The sequence below is a fragment of the Haliaeetus leucocephalus genome, unplaced genomic scaffold (assembly GCF_000737465.1).
Source record: "Haliaeetus leucocephalus isolate CR32 unplaced genomic scaffold, Haliaeetus_leucocephalus-4.0 Scaffold228, whole genome shotgun sequence".
Taxonomy (NCBI): Eukaryota; Metazoa; Chordata; class Aves; order Accipitriformes; family Accipitridae; genus Haliaeetus; species Haliaeetus leucocephalus.
In genome coordinates this window covers 23,294,723-23,310,947 of record NW_010972664.1, presented here as the reverse complement: position 1 = coordinate 23,310,947, position 16,225 = coordinate 23,294,723, and the positions used below count along the sequence as shown (strand labels likewise).

The following is a 16,225-nucleotide window of genomic DNA, read 5'->3' as shown; positions in this document are numbered from 1 at the left end:
GTTCATTTGCTTCAGTTTCCTCTGCATAAAACTGGGATGCTACTTGTTGTGTTTTCCACAGGATACTGGTGCAGACAAGTTTATTCTCATGTGTAAAGCACTATGAGACTTCCCAGAAAGGATCTCTAGGGACAGAAAACAGAATAGCATTAAAAAATAAATAAATCTGTAACTGCTGCTACTCTTGCTCCCGGGACTAGTCCACTGTCCGCACAACTCGATATGCTCCTGAGGGTGCGTGTCTGGAGAAGAAAAACATCCTCGTATGGTTATAAATCTCACAGGGACCACTTAAATTGCAAGTGTAGACAAGGATGAGCTGCACTCAGCATGGTTTCGGTCACCACGCAATTCATGCCTTCGATTACCAAGTGCTCAGCTCAGGTTCATCAGCAACCTTTATCAGTAGGAGAGGGCTTCTTCTTGCATAGCCTGCCTCAGCCCAGATCTGTACCGAGACCGGGGATGGCAAGTTCGGCGTGCATCCATCAACCTGGGACAGTTTTCACCTGCAGCCGTCCTAGCTCCTGGCAAGGTTCTCCTGCCTGAGACGGTGAGATGAAAGCCAGACCTCGTGTCCTGAGCTCACACTTCTGGCAATGAGCTTAAAGAAGAAAGGGGTGTGAGTCAGCACCGCTGTGGCTGTGCAGCGGCTCTAAGTTGTCGAATCGGTTTATGGCCATTTCAGAGGAATCCCACCACCACCACCACAACTATGGCCTTTCTATCTAGTGCCTCTGAAGTGGGTTTAAGTAGTGTAATAAGACAGATGCTCTTGGTAACACGCCCGCTTTCTCTTATCTGTTGCCTCAACAAGTACATTCTGGTTTTAAATTAGGGTATTTATTAAAAATTAAACCAAATCCTAATCACTCTTCTGCCCTGTAAAAAAAAGAAAAAATTCTTATACTCCAGCCCATTTAACTGAAGCAAACATTATCCATACTGTTACTGAGTGGGTTGCCGAATGCCTTTTCTTTTACAGAAAAGAATAATATTTCTTTGACATACTGTTTATGGTTGCTTACAATTACAATTTGCAATTTACAGCTGCAAAACTGAGTAGGTAAGGCATTCTAAAAATGACCTCAAATACGCTTTGATGGCTTTAATGGATTTTTAAATAAAACAGAGAAAGTTATTAACTGAAAAATATAAAAAGTCATTTGAGCCCCTAAAATTGTTTGCTACTTGGTGATTTCTAACAAAGAGCAAGTTTGTTTGCTTTGGTTTGGTTTGAATGCTCCCATGAGCTCAGCTTTAGGCTTGCGCTCAACTAGCCATGCTTGCCTGAATCGGGGTCCTAAACGATGGTCTGTGGCTGTGCAGTGAATTCCTGACTCCTCACTGGAGTTCTAATTAACTCACTTAATTTTGGGGCTTCCTTTTCTTTTGCCCATGCCTCAGAACAGTTTAGCAGTCCCTAGGTCTGCCAGGCAGGAGGGCATCTACCTGTGCTCCTAGAACCTGGCTTTCCACCCAAAACTAAGGTGTTTCAGACCTAGTCGAGCTAGGTACATTAACTGCTCTTCCAGGGACACGCTCTTCCAGGACCAGCAGCCTACCTTCAAGGTTGCAAAGATGCTGTTTTCAAACAAGATCCTTATTGCTTTCTTCGGGATGCTGTATTAAGCAGGGAACAGAAACATAATCAGAAAGCATGTGATATCAGTGAGCAGTGAAAGAAGTTTTAACAATTAAATTAATGCAGGAAAAAAAAGATGCAGCGTGTTTCAAACTCAGCTGGGGAGAAGCCAGTTTTGTATGTTCAAAGGAGAGTTGGAAGCAACAATCTTTACACCCGAATTCCCAAATCTTCCTTTCAAGGGCCCTGAAAGGAGCATGGTGGAGGGGAAGCAGGTTGTTCAGACTCTGCGCTTGAAAGTAGAAACCAAAGTCTTTTGAGTCTGCTCTCGAGATTCGGACATGCCTGTCAGCAGCACGGGGTCCGTCTTGTGCTCCACTTGGTAGAAGGGACAATTCTTCAGGTGCTCCGACATGCACACAACGTCGTTGTGCTGCCATTTGTGAACTCTGGAGAACAGGCTGCTGAACTGCCAGATCTAATACGGGAAAGGGCAGAGAAATTGAGGAGAGAAAAATGGGAATGTTAGTAAAAACAGAAGAGGATTTTAAAAATCTATATGTTCTTCTAGTGGGTGTGCATTATTCGTACTAGACAGGTTAATGAACATCTGATTGTGCAGGGTTGGCATAACAAGCAAAAATGGGGTCTGTATTGTTACCTATCTCATACTTGCTGGTTTTGCTGCTTTAGTTACCACCTGCCATTTTTAACGGGAAAGTATCCTTCTGCAGGTTTTGGTGCCAATCCAGTGCAGGGCATGAGGAAATCCTGGACACCTGACGACCGCACCTCTGCAGAAAACTCTGTCCCAGGTACAATGTGATCCAAGATGTTTATAAAGCAAAGTGACTACAGCATGCTTGTGTGATACATATCTCAAAGAACCCTGACTTCATAAAGACCTTCCAAAGCATCTATCAGCAACTTCAAAGTAATTAACATTACAACACTGTTGTTATTCACCCCACCCCAGAACAAGCCTGGGAAATCTAAGGTTAAAGTTATTGCTAGAGGACATACAAGCTTGTGAAAAATAGAAATGTGCAGTTAAATTTTCTGATCCTGTTTGCAGTGATACCATGTACCATTTAGTGGTATACTAGCGTGTAGTGATAAGACTGTGATTAAGCCACTTTAACATTTGCTGTATACCAGTAAATCAAATTAATTTTTAAGTCATAGTAGATTTCTTCTCCCCAAAAATGTTTCTTCCTGTGGAAGAAGGACACTATGTGGGTGTGCTACACTTAAGATTACCTGACCCTGTTCTAGTCCTAAGTAATGGTAGCTATTATACACAATAGTCAGGAAATTCAGACTAATTACAAACAGAATGTTTTCAAGCAGAAGCTGTGCATTGGAAACAAGATTCCTGTGTGGTCAGTACAGACAGCTAACATGAAAAGGGTTAGACAGTCCTTAAATTCAATACTGCTGGTTTGAAATTGCTCTACAGTAACTGAAGTTAATTGCTATATGAATGCTTAGCTGGAATTTCTTCCTTTTACTGAAGGAAGCCACATCCTCCAGTAAATTATTTCAGTGGCTAATTCCTGTTTTGGATTGGACTAATTTGACTTGCAGCCACCAAACTTTGTTACACAGATTTTGAATTCACCGCGCTTCATGTCTTCTCTTAATAAAGAGTACTTTCTCTTAATAAAGAGTCATAAACTGCTAAGCTTCCATTTGCTAAGAATCAATAGGTGGGAATCTTCAGGGGTCTGCTTGAAATCCAGGTCCTTAGATAATTTCTGGGAGTCTTCCCTGAATCTCTAAATTATTTGTTCCTAGATCTCTGTCTTGTCTGCTTGGTCATGCTGGAGTCTCCCATGTTATTCTTTCAGGTTTATGTTAGAGCAGCTGCAAGGCTGTCAGCTAGGCACCCCCCCCCCACCCCCCCCCCGTAATAACTATTGTTCAGCTAGGACTTAGACTGAGCTGTATTTACGTATTTCTTTCAGACTACCTAAACAGCCAATAAGGGTGGTAATTTTCCAGCACAAACAGTGGGAGACCAGCTTTGCAGAAGAAGTCTTCCCACCCCCATGCTGCTCCCTCAGGTGCTCACAACCCAACAAACCGCTCATGGCAATCCTGTGAACTACTAACCATGAAAGCCCTCAGGGGTTGATGCGAATGCCTGAGCTTCTCTCACAGCCACGTCTCCTTGTTCTTTACCTTTTTGGCGTTCTAAAGCATGTTTTAGTTTTGACATACTCTAGACCAGCTTGTAAAGAACAATAAAAAAAGTATGCACTTCAAATTCTTCAAAAATCCATGTGTAACCCTTAAATATCAGGAATTCTCAGTTCCCAGTGCCTAAAAATGGTGCACATGCAAACAGGTTACCCAAGACAAGCTTGGGTGATGACGTTCAGCTAGTCAGGAGATGTCCGTTTACGCCTTCCTACCTTTGCTAGATGTACTGCATTTTACAGCCCTGACCCCTGACAACTGTGGTGCACATTCACAACCTCACGAACCTTCCCCACATCTGCGTGCTTACATGCAGCATCCCTTGTTATGCTTGTGTTTTATCTGGAGAGAACCCACGGCTATCTTTTTCCCAGTGTCACAGTCACTTGCCTTTTTGCGAGCTTTCCATGAAGTACCGCCATGGGAATATCTTCTTTTCTCCCACACCAGCAGGACCATTCCCTTCTCTTGAAGAAGAGTGGCACAGATGTCCCTCATCAGCACTGACACTTGCGATAGCTGAGATAAACTGAAGCTGTCCAGGAACCCTGCAATGTACTTGAGCACTTCCACTGGGAGGCTGCTCAGCAAGTCCTTATTTCTCCCTTGATTAGCCACTGTGGAATTGCACTTCCCTGATTCGGCAAGGAGGGTGTCCACCTCTGGCTTAATAGCAAATGTCTTGAGAGGCTTGCTGTATATAACCTTGGCCTTAAGTCCATCAGGGCGGAAGGGATTTTGAACAAAAGTACATCCCAAGTAGGCCAGTGGGCAGCGACGCTGGAACCATCCATCCAGACATGACTGGATATCAGCGTGCACATTCTTGAAGTGGGACGGGAACTCATCCCTCCTGAAGAAATGACTGCAAGTGAATGCGAAAGCTGAACTGCTTTTGTTGTGTCTTCTGGTTACGCATTCAGTGTAGAGCTCCATGTGGAGTTCTGGTGGGCTTTTTTCATCCAGAATATCTGCTAGAACAGCACTGGAGGAGAAGGGCTCCAGAGGAAAGCTGTATGTCTGTGTTGCAAAATCCATAAAGAGTCCATCGATACCTCTTGCTTCGGAGATCTCATGGCCTTTCAGCTCTTTTTCCAGTGCACACAGCAGTGTGGCTTTAACTATATTTGCCTTAGGTAGTTCTTCTAGGTTTAATCCCAATTCTGAGGTATCCACTGACTTGTCTGAAGTTGGCATCTTGTGGCCCAGTGCATCTCCTAGTCGTGCTCTTTTGCCACAGTAACTAACTGGCACTTTGAAGGTGTAGACAGTCTTCACCTCCTGAGCTTCCAAGTTCCCATAGACAAAATCTTTTTCTTTGGGAGTGCAAGCAGCTAGCTGGCCAAAGCGGATGAGCATTCCCCCGTGATGTACCAGATACATGTTGTAATCACCTACACCAACTTCCTTCTTCAGCCTCTCCAGGACCCCTTCTTGCCAGGGAGCCAGTCCTGTCATTTCTGTATTTGGTGTTACTTTTTCGGGCTTTTGGTCCTTTGCCTCTTCTGCACCGTCAGGTACTTCCTTTGCCTTCTCTGCGGAGCTGGCAGCATGAGGGGCTGACGCTGTTTTCTTGGAAGCCTCTGTCTTCTGTCCTGTGTTGGCTGCTGAGCCCGTTACCTTGCAAGCCAGGAACTCTTTGCTGAAAATGTTCTCCCAGGTTTTGTAACTCCCCAGATCCATTCCCTCTTTGTCCTTTGCCAAATCTTCACGCTCACGTTGGCTGAGCTCAGACAACTGGTCGTTACCCTCTTGGGAACCACAGGATACTCCTCCCACAGCACCTTCTTCCCCATCCATGGCTTCGTCCATTAGCTCTTCCACTTCATCCTTTTTCCTCCACTCTGGAAACAATTCAGCTATTTTCAAAGCCCTGAAAAGGATCTTCTGGTCTCTGAGCGCCAAGGCTGTGTCCAGACACTCTTCGTTCAAGGTCTCCTTCATAATGTTCTTGTGGAGGGTTGTGTCCGAATCCACGTTTGGCCAACGATTCCACTCCATCGAGCAGCAGACAACACTGGCTGGACAGACCTGGAGGTGCTTCGCCAGCTTAAAGCGGGCCATGGAAAAAGGGCAGCCATAAGCTGAGTTGAGGCAGGAGACCTGCTCTAAGGGACAGAGCAATTGGTGCTCCTCCTCCTTGCACATGTGGAAGGTGGCCCCGCAGCGAAGGTGGCAGCTGATCACCATGCAGGAGATGGAGAGCTCAGTTGGTGCGCGGCAGTGCCGGTTGAAACATCCCTCGCAGTGCCTGTGCTGCCCAGGGGAAGCTTTCTGAGCCCGGTGCTGTGTGTAGCAAAGACAAGAAGACAAGAGTTATTGCTCGAAGGAGCAAGGACGGTCACAGACCCTCCATGCCCGTGCTTGGTTTCTATGTGTTAGGCGCTCACATGCACTTCTAGCGGGAATAAGGCTGTGGGCAAATAACTGGCAGCTCCATGTAGTCGTGTATCAGCACTGATCCCCATGGTACAGTGCGGTCGGATAGCAGCACAGATACAGATGAGGTCCTTACTCATTAGCCCAGCAGAGGCAGCCAGGGTTTGGGAGCGAGCTGTTTTCTGTCCCAATATTTACACTGGGTCTATCTATACCAAGCTGCTGAAATCAAGACTGCCAGAGGCACAGTGAAGGAGCTTCCCACTTCCTCAATGCTTTTTGAGTAGGAAAGATGATGTTTCTTTTTCCTCCCTGGAAAAATGAGCTGGTTGTTTGGCCTATGTGCCTCATCATCCCCCCACATAAAGACATGAATGTTGCGCAAATGAACCTCCTTTTGCTCTACACCAGCAAGGCTGAGAGTGAGGGTTATCTTCATGTTCCCAGTGTGGAAAACAGCCTGGGTAAAAGCTAATTTGCCTGGCCTTCTTTGCTCTGCTTTTCTGATCTACCCTTACACTCCTAGATGATGCTGTGTGTTGTGGAACAGAGACTGCGGGGGACTTTCCTTCAGGCAAGTTATTTGCTGCATTTACTTTCAGGTGTCAAAACCTGGAATAAGGTGATGCCTCGGTCTGCGTTTTGAAGACAAGCTCCAGAGTGCAGTGGAGGCTTGTTGCAAGGTTATACTCACGCAGTTAAATCCATTTTCTTCTACTTTTTTTGTACAAACTGCCTTTCACCTTTCTTCCCCGTGCTGTCACCAGTGAATGCCAAGTAGGTAGGAAGGAGGAGAAGAGGGCAGGTATGGTTTATCTCCTGCTCTGCTCAGCACCACAGTGTGCAGTTAGGGCAGAAGGGGAGCGACGAAGGTCTAACCTCAACAGAGCTTTTCCCTTCCTCTGACGGTGCAGGGGAGAAGTCAGCCTGAGCATGCCTTTTACAGGGTGTCTCTTTGAGAAAGAATCCATTTTTCTTCCTTTGGGATTTGTCTTAGAGCATGATCCTACAAAAACCGGTCACCACTGCTCTACTTTTTCAGTTTACCCTATGTACTTCTGATGGGTCAGTGTCAAACACTGCCCGGAACTGAATAGGTGATCCTGAGCTGATCATCTTTTAGATTCAGCTTGTAAAGGTGTTAGTGACACCACAAAGGGCCAGAAAATACAGAAAGAGGTCCCAGGCAACAAGTAATGAACACCACCAGTCTCCGTTTCATAAATTCAGCTGCCACCAGGCAGCTCCATGAATTGAACATTTTGCAACTGCCAGACTGGATTAAAAGAACAAGTTGAGGTTGCCAAACCAAATGTTTCAGAATTTCAACCAGCTTTATTACACGATCAGATTAAATGTTTTCTTAAGGAAGACTGCATTTCTGTTCTCATGCTTCCATATTAATGTGGTTTCAAAATATATGTAATTTTTTCCTCTCCTCCCCTTAAAAACCTTTGAAATAAAAAGGTTAACATACAATTTTCCTGAGGTCCAACAACAAAAAGCAGAAGTACAAGAACATGATGTACAAAGATCCCTATATAAAAAGTTACCGCTACCAGATTACTAGCTTTGTGTCACAATGAACCACTGGCTTTGGTTTCATCATTGTGTCTTTTGTTCTTTCCCGGTAAGTCAATTAAATGAGTTTAATGTAAAAATAATGCACTTAGGAGGCCTGCTTCCAAAAGTTCTCAGTTGCCCTTGCTCATAATATCTCTACCCTTGCAATAATTCCCAGCAATAGCTGTTAATCCTTCCTAAAAATGGGAAAACAGAGGCACAGAGTCCGACAGCAAGTAAATGGAGGCGGTGATTAGCATGAGGCATGCCTTCTCTTGTAAAAAATCTAAGAACGTAAGAAATAACATTCTGGGTCAGACCAGTGGTCCACCCAACCCAGCAGTCTTCTTCACCAATGTCCCTAAGAGATGCTGTTTAGGGGGAACATGTAGGACCTCCTCTGGTCCTTTCCCCTCATACACGGTTGTTGGATTAGAGAACTAGAGGCTGCTCAGTCACTACTTGGAGCTACTTCTCTGGCTACCTTCAACTGGTATCAGTAACTTGGCCCAAAGAAGAGCTGCTGCAAGCAGAAAACTCCCGACTTCTGACTTTCTGCTCCTTGCTGTAGGGGCTGCATTCCAGCTTGGTTCAGCCTACTGTGAATCTTTGTGGAAGGGAAAGAGCTAATGATAAGGAGGAACTGAAGTTCTGTTTCCAAACATGACACAGGGCATGCTTTTTTTCTGTGAGAATGAGAAAAAAAGTTTTGACAAGTCTTCCCACCACAGTTTCTATGCAGTAGGAACTACCATAGGCTCAGCAGACCCTCATTTGGCTCTGGGAAAAAATCGACATTGTTAGTAAAATAATTTAGACTTTGGGTTTTTTTTGCTAAGGTTAAAGAAAATACAGTAGTGTCATTTACCTAGATGTGAGTGCTTTTGCAACCCCAGTCTTAAGTGATCTAGCCCTGAGGAGAGCTGGTCTGCAGAAGAAGTAGGCTCAGGCTCAAGGGGAAGAGATGCTACGTGAAGCGGCTTCCCCTCTCTTTCTTGAGGTAGTGTCTTAACTTCTCGTCTCTCACACTTTCCCACGCCGGCAATGGAAGTCACGAACAACGCCGGAGAAAGAAAGATGTCTGGGAAAGGCAATGCTTGTGGATTCCTGCAGTCACTAAAGACCACACACTGGTGTTTGAATTTGATGTGCATTAACTGCTTAACGCATCTTTGTTCCATCCTTTGCAACTTCCAGCACTGACCAAACCTGTTTACACCTCCTAATGAATCAACCCCACTCCCCCTTGGTCCTGCAGAGTAAAGGAACTTGGTGGTCCCTTTACCCATGGACAAACTTACACTCTGAAGTATAAAGCTTAGGTACCTTCACCTTTGTTTGCATGGAAAGAGCTCAAGACAGCAACGCAGAAGAACAGTATTTTGTGACTACCTTTTATAACATTCCCTGCCTTGTCTTGGGAAGCACCGGCTTCTGGCCGGGGGTGACAGCAGGGTGCTGGCCAGGGTGGCCCCAGGCACATGCAGCCCTTAAATACCTGTGGTTTAGGGTGGCATCTGTCCTGCTTTAGGCTGTTTGGTTACATCTACTTTTATGCAGCTCAGAGAAGCAGGAGATACAGATGGATTTATTTCACATTGGCAGCATCCTTGCTGCTTTCATTCTTGTAACATTTTGCTGCAAATATAATCTCTAAAAATAGTCCCAGCTATGACTTGCATAAGGTCAGAGGAAGGCTGGGTACATTACACTGCAATAAAAACACGAACATGTGAACAATACTTTCCACTGCAAAAGTAACTCTTGGAGAGGAATAATTGATAAATAAAAATACAGCAGAGGCACAGGCCTTATGGTTCTCTAAAACACAGAAAGGACTGGTTGCAAAGTTTCTGGAGAGGACCCTGCTTCACACTGCTGTATGCTGAAACTGAACCCCATCCCAATGACATGCAGAGAAAGAAAATACATGCTTTCTTTATGAGAAGTGACCATTATCAGATCTTTCAGATTCAGAATCAGTCTTCATCATTATCCAGGTATTTTTTAGTTGAGTTTACTTCATCTCTAACTTGTATATGCTGTTCTTTTCAGACAAATTATTTCTATGCCTCTCTTCTCATTGTCAAATCTGTGAAGCTAGGGGACAGGAAGAAGGGATAGAGAATTTTTCTGATATTTATCAGGATTTGAATGCTGCTTCTATTCTGACATGCTGGTAATCAGGAGCTCTGTATTTTAACTGATGATCTAGTTAGCTCTGTGGTTTAGTTGATGGTATTATTGTCAGTATACAAACTACAACTTTCAAAACCCTGAGCAGAAAGTTTACAAATTCTTGCCTCGGTAAGTTTGATACCTAAAACCCAGAGGCAGGTGACACACAGATACGTTGGGTTATGAAACATTTCTCTAAACCTGTACACTTCTTGTTTCCCTGCAACTTGCAAAATTTCCTAAGAGCTGAGTTACAAAAAAAATCAAAACAGAAATACTTACTTGAATCATGTTCAAGCTACTGTGGAAAGAAAGGATGCAAATCCAGTCCACAGTCTGTCCACTTTGGTAAATCTTTATTTTTAGCCCGTCATGACAGCAAATCAAGTAAGGTTTAAAAATATACAGCTGCTATTTTAACTGCAGATATGTCTGTGTCTGGAGCAGATCTGTTCAGTGACAATAACTTACAGTTTATAAACAAATTACAATTTCTTTTCAGTAAATATATATTTGGTTCAGTTGCAGCCAATGAGCCAAAACAATACAACTGTTTTCTTATTTGGTATTTGCCATATGTGACTGATCATATGACATACTAAGGTTATACATCATGTCTGAGCTCTTCACACAGAATCAAGGGATGCCTCCCATTTTAAAGAACCATCAAAAAGGGCCACCAGAAACCCCAGATAATTACCTTAAAGAGTGCCTCTGAGATGAGATTGCAAATGAACATAAAACAGTCTTTCTAAGACATGATAGGGAGCTCTTAAAAAAAAATCTCAGGAAAGTTTGCATCCAAATGCTGGAGCCAAGAACGTTAACGTTATATATATAACGTTACAACAGAAAAATATTTTCAAGGAATGTGAATACTTTTGGTGAAGTGTATAATGCAGACAGGACATACTCTCTATTTCTTTTAATCCTTGTTACCCAGTATATGGTGTTTATCTCATTTTTATCATAATACTTAAATCCTGAGGTAAATACAGAGTTACTAGTTTCCTTACAGGATTTTTCAATATATTTACTGTCTTAGTATCTGAGGGGGTTCACAACCAATAATGAATTTATCTTTGCAGTACTAGAGGTGTACTTGAGGTTAAAAGATACTATTACTTCTGTGTGGCAGATGTAGAATTAAAATATAGAAAGATGAAAAGAAATAGAATGAAATATAATATTTTATATAAACATATATATATACACACACACCAAGCATGGAGATGCTCAGGTTCTGATGTTTCACGTGCAGTTGCATGCTTCCTGCACAAAACCCCTGGCAGACCCAGCTGTAGAATCACATTTTCTGGGAGAGCATCTGTGTCTCCTTAAACTAGAGATTTTCTTCTCTTTTCGTGCAGCACTCTTCCTCAATCACTACGTACTTAACGACCTCAGCAAGAAATCAGGCTCGGCTCTCCCTTTGCTAAACAGATATATTTATTTCTTGGAGTTGAGGAAGAAAACACTATGCCATTGGAAACCATACCGTACCGCATTTGTACATGATTCTCAGGAGCCTAAGTTTTCTCAAGTCCTGTCCTTCAATACAAAATAAAAAGCAAACCCAAGAATGCCACCACCTGGAATCATGGTGACCCCTAAGTGAGTCAAGCCCCACATCTCAACACCCACAGCAGGGACAGCTACAGCTTGAGTGACCGCCTTGGTCACTGTCCTTCGTGGCACATCTGCTCTGCAGTTGCCATTCAGACTGGTCTTGCATATACGTGTGGCCAGCCAAGGTTTAAATGAGTCAGGCAGTGACTATGGTAGAGCTCAGGGTAGGTGGAAAGGGAGAATAAAAGGTATAGATGAAATCTTCATCAATGACACTAACAACCTTCTAGCGAGCATGTGCAAGATGTAGTTTCTTTGAGGCTCAGACCTTGAACAAGTCCACATGGATTTTATAGGGGCACTTTGATTCCAGGGCAATCCTTCTGGTGAACCTCAAATCCTCAGTATAAGGCAGGTGGAGTGAAAAGATTTTCCATGAGACAACTGACCAAAGATGGAAGGATGAAGCTGTGACAATTAGGGAGGTACTCCCTGTATTTTTTAGCTGGGGATCAGCTGGCTGAGGCCGTGGCGTTTCATGGCAATAACCACTAGTTCAGAGGTACTGAATGGGTTGGAATTGTTTTATACTGAAAAAACTATGCTTTAAAATGACAGGGATGGAGTAGGTCCACCGTATAGTGCATCAGCCTGGCAAAGACTTCAATCCATGTTCCTTGCTTTTCTTCCAGAGTGTGCCTGCTGCTCAGGTTCTCGCAGCAGCACATCAGCTTCTCTTCAGCTCCCTAAACCTGGCATGCAGGACCATGGAGCTAAACAGAACCTGTTGCACCATCACGTCTCACCCTCGCCTGATAAATCTGTGCTGCACGCACGCAGTAAAGAGGCACCGAAACTTGCCCGTGCGATTTCTGTCCAGTGAAATGCACTAGTGCTGTTACAGGACAAGTAGAGGGGAGTTGAGAGTAGTGAGGTTCACGTAACACAGGGCACTGCTGGTAGAAACTCCACACTGCACTCCCCCCATGAGACCTGAATCAGCAATATTTCTTGCTCCTCTCTACCTGGTGCAATGTAGCCATAGCTCACCTGTGCCAAACCCACCCCAAAATTCCAGGTTCTGAAATGGTCCTCTGGGCTGGCAGCATGGTGCAGGGCAGCCCAGCAGCAGGGTCTTGTGCTGGGCGTGTTGCGGAGTCGTGTGGGAGTCAGGCAGGATGGGGAGAAGGGGAGAGCCGTGGCACGGAGCTGCTCTGCTGCTCCTTGCGCATGCGAGGGGTCCCTGTGCTGTCCTCGGTAGAGACACAGTCAGGCAAAATCTCACTTTGCATCAGTTACTGGAAAATGGATTTGGTTTGAGCTCAGCAAGTGCTTCAAAATAACAGGTTCCAGTTTAGTTGCAGTTTGAGAACAACAACAAAAAAAAGGGTCCAAACTGTGTTTTTTTTCCTTTGGGCTCAGGTTCTATTTTATGCCCTGGTAACAATCCCATTAACATACTTTTCTGAAAACTTCTTGAGATAATCAAGTAATGGTTTGTTTGAAGCAAAACAAAGGAAACCCAGCCCAAGGCAGATGCCCAGTTATAGAGAATTTCAGAGCTATCGGTTAAGGTCTAAGTGTCATAAAAAACAAAAGCAAAAAGATTCCTGAATAAAAATTCCTAAGCAGCCACATCTCTGAATGGTACTGTAGTACCTGTAACCCTTGTAATTCTTACTTCATCATCATTCATTCAGTCTGGATTACCAACATAAAGTTTGCAGCCTGAATCTACAAAACTTACCAGATTTTAAGTCTTAGCATTTTTGCCACAAGCTTGCTCTTGCCTCTCCTCTGGCCCTTACTGTATCTCCTTGTCTTACTTCTGTCAGAGTTTCTTGAAAATGACAGAAATTGAATTTTTGATTTATCATCTGTCCTGCTGCTGAAGCTCCCATCTTAGAATCAGCATCTTAGTTTTTTAAAACCCCAGATACAGTGCTGCAAACTATGGCTAATCCACTGAATATATTATGGAGGTTTTTTTTTTTTTAGAGTAGCATGCCACAGAGGCGTTCACAGTTACCAGCTGCGTCTGTTTTAGGGTGTCATTTAAGACATCTTGTGTCTGATTATTCTACTTCATCTTAGTTACTAAGGCTGTTTTGAAGATGTCTTGATTTTCATAGCTCAGTACAGTAACCATTGCATTGCATAAGGTTTGACCAATAAAAACTCCAACTCTATTTACAAAGCCTTACCTTAATCATAGAGTCCCCGCGTGTGCACCAAACACTTGCTCTCCTGGTTGTGCTAAGCTGGGTTGAAGTGAGGTCGGTAAGCGAGAGCTGCAAGCAAAGAAAGAGGAGAGAACGGGAGGACACAGAGCAAGCCCAGGCAGAAACATCAAGTAGTTTTGGGATGTTAAAAATAAAACCCGTGCATGTGACCATGGAGCTCAGCTTACAGAGCAGTCTCTTCCACTGTATTTGTTAACACTGTCACTTCTGGAGCGATACTTCACAGAGGAGAGGCGAGAGGCAGAACCAATAATACTCTGTGCCCCCTGCACGAGAGGAAAAGATCAAAACCCTTCCCAGAGCCCTGCATCAGCTCCCTGCTGTGCTCTGATGGAGGTTTGCCTCCAGTTCCCATCGTCACCAGCTGGTGCAGACAGCGATGGTGGGTTTCCGATGGGCAGGGGTGGGCAGAAAGAGAGCAGGAACAGCCCAGAGCTGAGCAGCCGGGCAGATCCGCCTGCCCGCCTCCCGGGGACCCCCAGGAGACTCCCCAGCTCCAGCCCCTCTGCTGCACAGGGAAAGGGTCCCACCGGCCACCGGGAGGAAGCCCGAAGGGTGCAGCTCCCAGTGCCACCCATAGTCAGCCAAACCTGGGGAAGCGACCGTCAGCGTGGTTAAAAGCATTAAATTAAAGCATTTCATGGTGAGATTCATGGCGAGTTTCGTGAGTTCTGTGGTGAGCATTTCATACTCATGGTGAGTACAGACATAGGTACTACTACACGTCAGTGAGGTTCAAGGGTGCGGATGGGGCAGGTGCTGCTTCTCCCTGGTGGGTGCTCACCCCGTCTGGCTGCAAAGACACCTCTTGTGACCCTGCTGCCGCACGCAACCACTTTTCACCACCTCAGAAACACAGAACAACATCTTTTGGCCGTGGTGGTGGCGGCTCTGAGATCCTAAGTCGTGATGAACTTGTTGCTTTGCCTTATCTTTCTCTTTCCTTATCTGTGAGCCCCCAGTGACTCTGATAGTTTGAAACAGTGCAGGCAACTGTGTTTTCATTTTTAGGGCTGAACAAAATGTCAGTAGGTGACAACCAAGGCTTGCTGGTGCCAATTGTAATTTAGTAGTGCTAAATATGGTTAGCAGTCTGGCTCTGTGGCCTTTTTTAGAAAGGGCTGTATTATCGTGATACCATTTTCTGTCATCCCATTGCACTGGGGAAAACAGGGGCCAGTGGTAATATGCCTAAACCTGAATTTCACCCAATCACAACATGATTGCTGATGTGTTTACCCAAATCCACTTCCACCCTTCACCCCCCCCGGTTCAGGGTCATTCTTCAGCCTTCAATGTTGTCATCATCTTTTTAGACTGTGTTTAAAAACATGCTGCCTGTGTGCCTCACTTTCATATGAAGTAAAAAATTCTTCTCAAAATTCTGTATTACTGGTTTAGGATGAAACTCCCTCCAGCTGAATTAACCCAGATTACTAAAATACTTGGGCTTCAGAAGTAGCTGTTGTCAGAAATGAAGCTACCTTCCGTCTTAATTTTACCAGCACCTGATGTCAGCCTGGTTTTAGATCTCTGTGTTTCCAGACAGTCTGAACTCTGGTGGCACTTTTTACTGCTTCCATGTGTTGCTCAGTGATCATGCAGACCCAGAGAGCCTGCCCTGGGTCTGCCTCCCTCTGTTTGGTACTCCGCCTCGCAGCCTCACGTAACACAAGCAGCCAAGTTTTGCAAATCCTTGCCTGCAGGTGATAGCTGTACTGCAGGAAGGCATCATCTGTGGTGGCCTTTTAGGGCAGGGTATCACAAGATGCGCAGAATGAATGTAGTTCACCATCCCTGAAAATGAGCATGTGGTGGAGACAAGGGAGCAGAAGAGCGAAGGTGACGGGAAACAGGAATTCATCCTTGTACCTGCAGCAGACCATTGTATGAGGTCAGCCACACCTGAAACCAGACTCTCGGCAAGAACAGAACTTGCGGATCTCTGCTGCCACCCTGACCTGTGCTAATTTGATTCAAGGTATCTCAGGAATGCCAACTAATACTGTAACCAGACCTTCTGCTGCAGTACAGATGTGTTTACTGGTAGGGTCCGAGAAACATGAAATCTCTGAAAGAAAAGTGTAACTGGTATTTATTTTTTGGTGCAAATGCTTTGGGAGAAAGCTGTTGCCTGTCTGCTTAAATGTCTCATATCTCAATTCTATGGGTAGAAATGCTGTGCCATACAGAAGCCCTATGAAATATACTTATGTATATGATACGTATTTCGTATATGTATATGTATACATATGATATGTATACAAATATACATATCTATTGACATGGGAAAATTGGGCCAGATCTGGTAGGCTGAGAGAGGTGAGGTTGCCGCAGCTCCATGTCCCCAGGTCCAAGCAGTAGCCAGGCTGAGCTTGTGCACAAATACATGTATACACCACGTATGTACACATATACACGGACGGCCACACAGATAACACGGCCAGCCACACAGAACACTCACACGAACACAGTGCCAGTGACCTCATCCCACCCCCCCCTCTCT

General features: G+C 44.6%; 1 protein-coding gene across 1 annotated transcript; it reads right to left on the bottom strand.

Annotated features, from left to right (window-relative positions):
* Positions 1-1,865: 1,865 nt before the first annotated feature.
* Positions 1,866-13,689, bottom strand: FBXO40 (F-box protein 40). The gene is made up of 3 exons (XM_010567528.1): positions 13,681-13,689; positions 4,178-6,073; positions 1,866-2,063 (listed from the first exon to the last, which is right to left on the bottom strand). The coding sequence occupies exons 1-3, from the start codon at positions 13,687-13,689 to the stop codon at positions 1,866-1,868; spliced, it is 2,103 nt and encodes a 700-aa protein (XP_010565830.1).
* Positions 13,690-16,225: the final 2,536 nt, after the last annotated feature.

Bases quoted from the DNA above. Each gene is read 5' to 3' on its own strand.
- FBXO40 (XM_010567528.1), bottom strand. The intron at 2,064-4,177 runs GCAAGTGACTGT...TTCCCGTATTAG, and splicing joins CATGGAAAGCTCGCAAAAAG to ATCTGGCAGTTCAGCAGCCT.